We start from the raw sequence: 12,574 nt of genomic DNA on the forward strand, positions 1-12,574 counted from the left end.
GAAGACCCTACCGCTGCTCTGATATTGACCTGTTCAAAAGAGACTTCCCTCAACACTAAGAAGACTTGACAACAACGACCTGCTTACAGGACAGTGCTCTCTGCATTGCCCTTTTATTGTGAGGTGAAACTAGAGGATGCTCTACACCATCCTGACTTCAATTTAGGATATGCAGATTCCAGGATCTTTACTACAGAAACATGATACCAACAACAGAGACTGTAAAAAATAAAAGTGTACTGGCACTACAGACAATGACTTGGATTGGACAAACTAGTTTGCCTGGAGCCTAGAGTTGGTCTTCTGCCAGGAAACTTCAGGGATGGGGTCTCCTTGTAATTAGCCAAGGCTTTTCCTTTCCGTGTCCCTCATATTTTGGTGGGCCTATACAAACAATAGCTGCAACTCTAATACCATTTATACGGTGCTCCTTTGACTCTAATCCTTAAAAAAAAACCCACTTAAACTTTTGTGATTAACTTAAACTAATATGCATGGGCAAGGAAATGTAAGAAAATACTATACCTTCAATGTTTAAAAAGTTACATAAGTTTTATGGCCTTAGATTGCTTTGTGTACTGCTAAGAAATGTTATAATGTACTACAATCTGGGGACTTGAGGGACAAAGTAATTGTACATGGGTTCTATTTTATTTTTCTTAATGTTCTTTGGCTGAAAGTTCAAAAACTAAGGTATCAGCAAGGGGGTTTCTTCTAAGAATTCTGTTTATGGGTGATTGTTCTTCCACTGTAACTTTACCTTTTCCTCTTTCTTTGAATCTTTGTTCTCATAATAAAAAAATAAATTTATAATAAAATTTTTTAAATAAATAAATAAATAAAATCTTAGTAGTATAGAAAAAAGACTTGAAGATACAATCAGAGCTTTTATTCTTTTTTTGCTTATATACATCAACATATATCTAAAACCATTCTTAAGATAAAAAAACATGGGGCCGGGCGGTGGCGCTGGAGGTAAGGTCCTGCCTTGCCTGCGCTAGCCTAGGACGGACCGCGGTTCGATCCCCCGGCGTCCCATATGGTCCCCCAAGAAGCCAGGAGCAATTTCTGAGTGCATAGCCATGAGTAACCCCTGAGCGTCACAGGGTGTGGCCCAAAAACCAAAAAAAAAAAAAAAAAAGATAAAAACACATTCATCCTCACTCACAAGAGGAAATTAAGTCTTTGTTCATGCAACCTAAAGCAGGACTATTGTAGAATAAATGTTTACCCCAGGAGTCTTTTCTTACACCAGTCAACTTTCCACACTTAGGTTCATCCTGAATGATTTAGAATCAATAAGGGATGCAATAATTTTAGTCATTTTGGTTGATACTATAATATTATATCTCATAAAGTAAATAGAATCAAGGGAAGTCATGGAGTAGATGATAAATAAACCTTCTCTTTTACAGAAAAAGTACATGCCGAGATAGACAGAGTGATTGGACAGGTGCAGCATCCAAGCATGGCCCTCCGAGAGTCCATGCCCTACACACATGCAGTGGTCCATGAGGTGCAAAGAATGGGCAACATTGTCCCATTGAATGTTCCCAGGGAAGTGACAGCTGATACCAACCTGGGTGGATACTATTTGCAAAAGGTATTCTCAAATATATAAAGTATATTCTCTGATTTATGGGGGCTCCCATCGTCATTTTTCAAGCTTACCTTTTTTTTTTTTTTTTTTTTTTTGGTTTTTGGGTCACACCCGGCAGCGCTCAGGGATTATTTCTGGCTCTACACTCAGAAATTGCTCCTGGCAGGCTCAGGGGACCATATGGGATGCCGGGATTCAAACCACTGTTCTGCATGCAAGGCAAATGCCTTACCTCCATGCTATCTCTCCGGCCCCTCAAGCTTACCTTTTAAATGCAATTAATTTGAACCTGAAATTCTTATTCTAAGTTGTCATATAAAAAGGAAGAGAGTTATTTTAGACAAGTATTATACTTGGGGCTTTTTGGAAAAAGAATCTATTAATTAATCTATTAATAATCAGCTATTAATGACTAAAATGAAGGTGAAAGAAATTTCTGGGTGAGATGTTAAGTCAAAGACTGATTTGGGGGCCCGGAGAGATAGCACAGTGGCGTTTGCCTTGCAAGCAGCCCATCCAAGGACCAAAGGTGGTTGGTTCGAATCCCGGTGTCCCATATGGTCCCCCGTGCCTGCCAGGAGCGATTTCTGAGCAGACAGCCAGGAGTAACCCCTGAGCACCGCCAGGTGTGACCCAAAAACTAAAAAAAAAACAAAGACTGATTTGGGTTTTTAGACACCTGAGGATTTCCTATATGAAATCTGTAGGTGAATCTTTGTGTTACAGAAAAAAGAATTCTCTGTTCAGGTTTTTATGCTACTTCTGTTATTATTCTTATTAATTCTTAATAATTCTTATTATTCTGTTAATTCTTCTGTTATTATTAGATGGTAGCCCCTCTAATAAAACAGGGGATCAACAAAATTTGTTTTGGAAAATTTTTCTGCACAATTCTAAACATGTAGCAATGGGACTGAAGCTAAAGGATAGCAGGTAGGGTGACTACCTTGCATGCAACTGACCTGAGTTTGATACCTGACACTCCCCATGGTCCCTTGAGCCCACCATGAGTCATACTGGGTGTAATATGTGCAGTCAGGGAAAAAAGTAATCCCTAAATACTGCGATATGTAGCAATATATTCATCTGAAGGAATATTTGAGATCATCTGTAAGAATTTATTGATGCTAGAATTTCTAGACAAAATATTCCAATGCATTTCCCCAGATTTTCTATATAACACCCAAATAGAAATATCTCACAGAGAAAGCAATCCCAGATTGTGCAATATAAATTATTAGTACAGTAAAAAGAGGAACCAACAGTTACAGAGAATATATTAGGCATATTAGAGAATACAAGATTTTTATAAATGTGTTAAACAGTACCCGGAATAACTAGTAATACCGTTTTATAACTGGGAGATTAAAATTCAGAGTTATGAGATCTGTGTGAATTCTTCATTGCAGTGACAAGATTCTGACTCTTGATTGTATATTATATTCTGACTTTAAGAGTTGCTTTATTTCACTTAAGATCATCTTTCCTGGAATCTTTCCCTCTTGGTCTGTGTTGACTTCACTGTCCTCAACAATGGGAAATCTGCACACCCTCAGCACATCACCTCAGATTGCTTCCCATTGCCCCCTAGTGGCCTCTCTGCACACTACACAATCTTGACTTTGGTGAGCTCCTGTGGCTCCTGTTTTTGTGCCTGAGAATGCCCTTACCTAGGGATGATTTCAAGAAGCAGAGCCAAATGTACTCACCCATTGGGCACCTCTTGGTCGCTGTTCCTACAGATCCAAAACAGATATTGAAGCCAAAACTATATATACTTAAATAAACAGAAAAAAATTCATTATCTATAAAGACAAGATTGGCACAGAGACATGAGACATTCAGGAAAATATATATTAACCACCCCACTGTAAACCAAAGGTTAATTACAGCAGGGTCAGAATTATCAAAGGGAAAGTAGATAACACATAGAAAGATGGGAAGAGAGTATATTTATTTATTACACACTTGTTTGATTTTCTAATCATTCATTTCTCCAAGGATTTGTCTAGCTTAGCCAATTTCCTCTGGTAAAAAAAAAATATCACTAATTTTAATCAAATTTTACTTATAATTGGTCTACAATGTTATATCCATTGAGTAATATAGCCTTCATCTGAGTATATGACTAACACTCACCATTAAAATTCTGCCACCACACTACCAAATTCATTTTTACTACACATTTTTCCCACTTTGCCTCCCATTTTCCTCAGGTAACCACCATATTTTTACAATCTACTTTTCATCCTAACTTTTGGTGTGTTTCTCCAATTTGGTGTGCTTTTTTCTGTAAATTTTCAACATATCTATGTGTAAAACCATCTGGTCATTCGCTTCCTGATATTGTATAATCATTTCACCTTTCAATATTTTGCTTCAAATGGTAAAATTATCTTTTGTTAGTACTGGTAATATTTTTTGCATTAGACTACATTGTCTTTATTCAAGTTATCCTGTACTCATTAGCTTAGTTTCATGTTTTGGCTGTTGTAGATAAATGTTATAAACAAATGCTATAAACAGGGGTGTAAATATCTTTTCCAATTTGCCTGAATCTCTGCAATTTCTCCAGGGAACCATGGTCTTAACCAATCTGACTGCACTGCACAGTGACCCTGCCCAGTGGGCCACACCTGACACATTCAATCCAGAACATTTTCTAGAGAATGGACAGTTTAAGAAGAGGGAAGACTTCCTGCCTTTCTCCATAGGTGAGTTGGAATTGAATGTGGAAGGATCATCCAAAGTTCATCTCACAGCCTTTTCCTGTTTTCCATGTGACCCTTTTCTTTAGTAGGAATGCCTCCAAAGGTCCTTTGCCCACATTGATGCTGGGCAAGCTGCCAGGCTTTCTCAGTGCTCACTTTCTGATGCAGATTTTAGGCTCACTTTGTTCTGTATTCCTAAACCCTGGAAACAGAACCTCAGACATTTTCCTGCACACAATTAAAACTAGACATATGTACCTGGTCTCTTGCACACATTCAAAATTGGGCAAATGTCACCTTCATAGTTTCTAAAATGTTTCACATATATCTAGAACCAGAATGAAGAAGGGAGAAAGTAGGACCCATTGCTTCTCATTATGAGCATTCAGCAAACTTAAGGACTTTCCTATATGATAATTTTCCCTCTATGTCTCCACAAGGTGTCCTTTTGTCTTTTTCCATTTCAATTTCTTTCAAAATTCTAGTTAATACATGACCCACAACTTGAAATGAACCAGTAACAATTCAATCAAAACAACCAACTTTTTCTTATGTTTAAGCCATACATTTATGTAAGAATGACTTTACTTATATTAGAAAACAAATGACAGAAATTTGTAGTAAATTGCAGGTATTAATTACATATATTACACAGCTTAAATAAATGTCCAATCCTTTCACTTTATAAATGTTTCCTGAGTATTTAATATATGATGAGCAAATATTTCTGAGCATCTTACAATGAATGGAATAGAAACATAAAGAAACTATTCTTATCAAATATGTCTCATGTTTCACAAAGTTCAAATAATTATCACTAAAGATAAGGAATTTGAAAAGGATTAACTATGGCATCTAGAATCATAAAGCTCATGAAATACAGAATGTAAGGAGATTTATCAAAAAGTAGGTCTTGTAGCAATCTTCTCTACTAAAATTATAATAAACCTATATTGGATACTCTTTGATAGTTTCTGTATTATTGAATTATATGTAAATCTATTTCCTGATATAAGAGCATGATTTTAGTATATAAAATAACTAAGATTGGGAAAATCATGATTTAAATCCAAGAATCTGTGATCCACAGCCCATGCTTTTTCATTATGTTATAGTATTCATATTATGCTCATATTATTAGACTATCTTTGAGTTTTCATTACCTAGTTCATTGTCGCAGTGGACAAGTAATTCTGAATATAACAGATAGATGAAATACAACTCAAATTTTCAGCTGTACATTTCAAGTTTTAGTCCTTGTGGTTTGCCATTATGATAATGATATAATTCCATTTGAGACTTCATTTATAAACAAATTACCTCTTCACCCTAATAGCAGCTTAGTTGTAGCTGGACAGGAAATGGCAAGCTATACCTATTCTTCATATAAGGAAATGAAGAAACTTTATTTTATGCAAGGTCTTGTGGAAACTGAAAAATAAGTCATAGAACTCAAGTTTTTATAATTCTGATCTAGTATTATATCTAGCACTACTAGATGATAACTCATCTTCTCACATAACATTCATACTTATTATCATCTCTTAAGGCCTTTCCACTTAATAATCAGAGTTTACATATTAAGCATTGGTTAACGTAAATCATCCCTAGGAATTTCTACCTATTTCAGATCTGATAAGTGAACATAACAGGCAAAGGACATGGAGCAAAATAGTAAACTGGAAAAAAATGAGTGAAGTCTGTATGCTGGACTGGAATCATAGGCTGTGAAATGAACTCAGAATTTAGACAAAAGATATTTAGATATGAAAATAATAAGAGGATATATAGGTACATAGATAATAGATGACACAGAGACAAAATTTTTCTTTTTAAAAAATTTAAATAGCAATTTATCTGATATAGCAAAAATGCTCCTAAGTATTTCTCAGAAAAATAATAAAATACTTATCTGAAGGTTAAGTATTCCATTTTGCATTCCCTCTTGTGAGGATGCTACCATGATTCCTTTTGCAGTTCATTCTGATTAGATCACTATGACCATGTCGTGGTACATCAATTCAGTTATAAAGAATAGAAAATAATTTTGTGGGGAAAAAAAAGAATTTTGTAGTTTGCTTATTCGTTTCTGCACTGTTTATGTTTGAAATTCTTTCAGCTTGAAATATTGTAGGAAAAGGTTCCTTCTTTGGCCTCACCCCTTCTCTTTCTCCTTTGTCTCACTAACTGATAGCAGAGGTATCAGCATTGGGATTCCAGCTATCCACATTCTGTCTTTGGTCAACCAAGATGGTTGTCAGAGTACATGAGTCCCTGACAGAAAGCCTGGAGTATAGCTGCCCTTTATCTGGCAGGGCAGACAAGAAGTGGTAGGAGATATTACTGAAACTCACCTGCTTTATTCTTTGTCTTACAGGAAAGCGGAATTGCCTTGGAGAACAGTTAGCTAGGGCTGAGTTGTTCATTTTCTTCACAACACTCTTGCAGAAGTTCACCTTCAGGCCCCCAGACAATGAAAAGTTAACCCAAAAGTTCAGAATGGGTAGCATCCTTGGCCCTGTCAAATACAGAATCTGTGCTGTCCCTAGGGTATAGATGCCAGGCCAGAAGGAGCAGAAATAGATCCTAAGAAGAGATAAACTTTGAACTCTGCTCAAAAGCCATAGACAAAATGAAAGTGGTTCTGAAGAAATAAGGGAAGTAGACTCAGAAGAAACCTCCTCAAACCCTTGCTTTTCCAGAGACCTCACCAATGCAGCCATGAGCACAGCAAATCATTATAGCCCATATATGATTTATCTTTTCTCACAGAAGATAAAAGGAGGTCATCTGAAAACGAGATGTAAGGCACATAGTTGATTGTAAAGAGTTTAAAATCATAAAGTGGTTTTAAAACTGACACTGCTTCCTTCCATGTACATAAGTTCACTGTGGATTGTAATTCAGTCTCTCAAGGTCTCTCAGGATGAGAGAAGTAGATAGTCATATTCTTCTGGAGCCACCACTGACTGTGTTGGTCTTGAAGGCCCTTACATAGTAGCTCTTTCTTTGGACCACCAAAGGGAACTCGAAGAAGACCAAGTAATGTGTGATCACAATTACCCCATCCTAGGAACCATGTGGAAATCTTTGCCTTATAATTACAAACTAGTTTATAGATGTGTAGTGAATGTGATCTTCTCTTTGAATAAAATTTAAGCTTTTTGGATAACAAGTATTAACTTTCTATATCTAACTAGACCCCAAGAGTAATTTTATGTAGGTAATGAGAAATCAGTATCCTCTAGTTCTGTGTATAAGAAGAAAATGACCTCAAAACAAAAAAAGCAGCTAACATTGATAATGCACATATATTTGACAGCAACCTGGGTACACACACAGATGCTTGTACACACACACACACACACACAGATGCTTGCACACACACACACACACACACACACACACACACACGCGCACATATACCTGGCAATGGAACAAATCATATCTTTTCCTCTATGGTGATTTGACCTGTGTAATTTAAGTAGCTAAGAACAAAGGGTCATGAAAGTCCTGGAAGGCCTGATCTTTCCCATTCTACTGCAAGTGATTTTGAGAAATGAACATTCAACTGACAATATTAGAAAGTAAAATGGAGGGGCCAGCGAGATAGCATGGAGGTAGGACATTTGCCTTGCATGGAGAATGGTGGTTCGAATCACGGCATCCCCTATGGTTCCCTGAGCCTGCCAGGAGCAATTTCTGAGCATAGAGCACAGTGCATAAGTGGAAAAAAGGAGAGATATATAAAAGAAAAATGCCAAAATGCCTGCATAGATGCAGGCAGGTAAGAAGACAGGTGGGAAGGTGGAAGAAAAATAGAAAAGGGGATATTGATGGCAGGAAATGTGTGCTGTGAAGCGCCGTGTACATTGTATGAGTGAATTTCAATCATAACTAATTTTATAAATATAAGAATAATATTTTGAACCTTGAATTCCATCCCTCTCATCACATGACCACCTGAACGTTAGATGTATCCTGACCACTACTAGATAGAGGCCTGATGGCCCCTTGAACTGTTGGGTGGTCCTCAAGCAGAGCCAACTCAAGCATTGGGTATCAATCATACAGAGCCAACCCCAAACACTGTCAGCCAACAATGGCCCATACTCTGCAAGTAGTCACAGATTGTCAAGTACCACCTGGAATGGCCTGTGTTTTTAGTGTGATTTAATAAATCATAAGACATCTTTGTGGGCTAGAGCTAGATTCCATTTCTTACAGAAACAACATTCTACCACAACCCCTCTATCATTATTTTCTCAGCTGAGTTATCAACTCCTTTTCAAATACTTCAGGAGCCAGAAAGACATACAGGTACCTTTTTCCTTAACTGTTTCAATTCCTTTCCAGTTGGTTCTTTGAAATGGAGACAATTAACCCATTCAAGAAATACTTGTTTTTACAGAAGATACTGATATTCCTTGACTAATATTGTTGTGAAGATGCCTAATACAAATTAAACTCACAACACAGGCTTCTCTTCTCCCAAAGCCAGCAACAGGCAATAGCTGAGATGCAAGTAAAACACTAGAAGACTCAGTAGGTTGCTCAAGGAAACAGATAAAGTCCAAAATCGGAATTTTGGAGATGGTTTGTGTTGAATTCAGTTTCAGATGTCGCTTTTTAACAATGTTTTCTATGGAATTCAACAGATTACCTTAATTTCTTAGACCCATCTTGTTATCGAAAAATAAAATTAGCAATCCCTGCTGTGGTGGGCATTGTGACCCACATCAACAGCTTGCAACCACAATAGCAACAAGCATTACTAAACAGCAAGTGACTAAAATTATAAACTGAGATTATGTTACCACTTAGTTGTTCTGTCATCTAATTGACCCTATGTGGGCTTGTTGGATTAACCAATCAAATTGCATAAATAAAAAAATATAATTAAAAGTCAAATTTACCTGGCCCCTCCATTTTCACTTCCCTTTTAACATTTCTATGCAGATGGAAAGGCCTCTTATCTTGTACTCTCTCAATAGCATGCCACTATAAAGCTTTTTCTTTTTTCCTTTTTTGGGGGCCACAACCGGTGACACTCAGGGTACTCCTGGCTATGTGCTCAGAAATCACTCCTGGCTTGGGGGGACCATATGGACACCAGGGAATTGAATAGAGGTCTGTCCGAGGTTAGCACATGCAAGGCAAATGCCCTACCGCTTGAGCCACCGCTCTAGCCCCTATAAAGCTCTTTTTATATAGAAACCTCCTCATTGTATATGACAGATTCAGTTTAAATATCAACTGCTCAGTGATAATTTTGTCAACTCTCTCAAAAAGTTAATCCCTCATCAAATTTCCTGACATTTTTATTCAAATGTTTAATTTTCTAATTCAGCTTTTGAGAGGTGATTTGCCTTGGCTCACATAGACTCAGGACCTGTAGTCAATTGATGTTCAGCCAATGATTATAGAAGCTCACACCACAGAGAATGGCGCACATCACAAAGAACAATCAGTGCTGGCAGGGATGTGGAGAGAAAGGGACATTCATTCACTGCTGGTGGTAATGCTGTCTAGTTTGGGCTTTATGGAAAACAATATGGAGACTCCTCAAAAAACTGGAAATTGAACTCCCATATGATCCAGCTATACCACTCCTAGGGATATACCCTAGGAACACAAAAACCACAACACAAAAATGCCTTCCGCACATCTATATTAATTGCAGCATTATTTATAATAGCCAGAATCTGGAAACAACCCAGATGCCAGATACCCTTCAACAGATGAATGGCTAACGAAACTGTGGTACATATACACAATGGAATATTATGCAGCCACCAGGAGAGATAGAGTCATGAAGTTTTCTTAAACATGGATGAACATCGAAACTATTATGCTGAGTGAAATAAGTCAGAGGGAGAGGCATAGACACAGAATAGTCTCACTCATCTATAGGTTTTAAGCAAAATAAAAGACATTACTGTAAATAATGCCTAGAGACAATAGAGATAAGGGCTAGAAGGACTGGCTCACAATAGGAAGCTCACCACGGAGAGTGGTGAGTACAGTTAGAGAAATAACTACACGGACAACTATCCTGACGATGTCAATGATTGAGAAAGGTAGACTCCTGTCTCGAATATAGGCGGAGGGTTGGGAGGAGTTGGGGGTCATTGGGAATTGGGTCATTGGGTCAAGTGGGAATGTTGCACTGGTGAAGGGGGTGTTCTTTTTATGACTGAAACCCAACTACAATTATGTTTGTAATCATGGTGCTTAAAAGTATTATTAAAAAAAAAAGAAACAAGTGTTGAAAGTGGGGAGGAGCATCTCTTAGGAGCACCTGAGACTCCAGTAAAGAAATATTAATTCTGCAGTGTGTCATTGTGTCATACTACATTTTTGTGGTCATGCAGCAAGGCTTTGTGTCTTGATTTCCCATTTTGGAAAATTCAAGAATTGTATACAGGGCAGGAGTGACAGCACAGTGGACAGGATTTTTGCCTTGCATATGGCCAACCTGGGTTTGATCCTCAGCATCCTGAGAATAGCCAGGAGCTCTGAGCTCAGATCCAGGATTAACCCCTGAGCACTAGCAAGTGTGGCCCAAAAACCAAGAGAATAAAAAAGGAATTGTATACAAAGTCCAACTATTTATCAAAGTCACATCCCATTCAGAGTTCTGGAAATTGATCAAAGTTTTGCATTATTCTGAGCAATGAAGGGGAAAAATTGCAAGGCCTAAATGTCAATAGTAACAGTGAGCTCTGGAATCAGAGAGAGTAGAGATTTAGTCACTTACCTTACACATGACCTACTTTAGTTCAATCCCCTGGGTCAATTAGGATCCCCAGAGCAATACCAGGAGTGATCCCTGAGTGCAGAGCCAGAAATAAGGCCTGAGAAACAGTCAAGTTTGGCCATATCAAGTTTGACCCCAACACAAAAGTGAATGTGGAAGAATTAATGTGATTATTTTCTTACGGATGTATATATTTTAATTCTTTTATTTAAAGCAGCAATTCAATGTGCACTTATTCCAACTAAAAAAATCCATTACCATCAGAGTATCACAAAATGTATTTACTTAAAACATGTCACAACTATTGTTATTAGACCATCATTTATTTAAAATAATATCCTAAATCATTACAAAAATAAATCAAATATTGCTTCTATTTTTCAAGTGGCAGAGTCTTTATCATAGAAAATAGAAAGAACATTTTAAAAACTAAACATTACATTGAAGTTACACCAAATTTTAACAATGACACGTTTTTGTCTTACAAATTTTCAAGCTTCATTGCAATGTACAGGTGTGCAACAAAAGTGTATCATATAATCACAGACACCCATTTTTACATGGGAACGTTACTCATTAAATACTCACAAACCCTAGCCAAGAAGGCTGTTGTGCTCTAAAAGTGACACCACTGGGCCAATTTTGTACAAAATACAAAAACCAGGGTATAAGGAGAAACATTTCACATTTCATTTACCATTTCAGTTATAAGAAATAATTGCATCTTAAGAAGGAAAATCAGTTTAATTTTTCTAGATAAACATTAGGTCTTAGTCTACACTAAATTATGACAGGTTTAAAAAGCCTTAGTCAATAAAAATATAGTTAACCTCAAATATTCTCAATAAACTATATGAACTTCAGGATAAACATCATTGTTTTACATATAATTTATTTTTAGTAGGAAGGGGGTTATTAATTTAGAGTAGATTCTCAAATGTAAGGACATTTTTCAAAGTGATCTGTGGTCTGATTTTTTTTTATCAATAGGATGGACATTCATTTTGCTGACTAATAAATGCTGAATTTCCCTTCCACTGTTTGTGCAAAGCAAGTCTTACATACAACACAAACATGTATAAGTCATGGCTCATAATGAATATTTATAATGCCTTCCCACCCATAGGGTGTCAATCTTGTTACATTAACCAGATGTGGAAACGCTCACTTCTGATCAGTTCCTGAATTTTTTATGTTCGTTACAATAATACAGAACTTTCTATTAGTCTGGTGTGAAAACTTACATATCATCAGTACTTTTTAGTCTCTGTATCCACTAGAAAAGTGATAAATCACACAATTTCTTTTTTCTCTATCAAGAAAAAGAATCTAGCATTTTTTGAGCTAAATTTAGAAGTACCAACTATAATCAAAATTTTCTGTGCAATCAAACTGTGAAAATACTAATTAGTGAAAATGACATTTCACTATAAATTTCAATAAAAGGGAGCCAGAAGTACTTGTAAAACCACAATTATATGCAAGTAGTAAACACTAAAGGAG

General features: G+C 36.7%; 1 protein-coding gene across 1 annotated transcript in view; it reads left to right on the forward strand.

The window, feature by feature from the left end:
• Nucleotides 1–7,108, forward strand: part of LOC126010986 (cytochrome P450 2J2-like) — a 45,856-nt gene extending 38,748 nt beyond the window's left edge. The window contains exons 7-9 of the mRNA XM_049774607.1: nt 1,416–1,603; nt 4,176–4,314; nt 6,689–7,108. Of these exons, the coding sequence (XP_049630564.1) occupies nt 1,416–1,603; nt 4,176–4,314; nt 6,689–6,867 (506 nt within the window). The 3' untranslated portion in view covers nt 6,868–7,108. The remainder of the gene's footprint in view (nt 1–1,415; nt 1,604–4,175; nt 4,315–6,688) is intronic.
• Nucleotides 7,109–12,574: the final 5,466 nt, after the last annotated feature.

Source organism: Suncus etruscus, chromosome 6 (genome assembly GCF_024139225.1).
Source record: "Suncus etruscus isolate mSunEtr1 chromosome 6, mSunEtr1.pri.cur, whole genome shotgun sequence".
NCBI classification, from domain to species: domain Eukaryota; kingdom Metazoa; phylum Chordata; class Mammalia; order Eulipotyphla; family Soricidae; genus Suncus; species Suncus etruscus.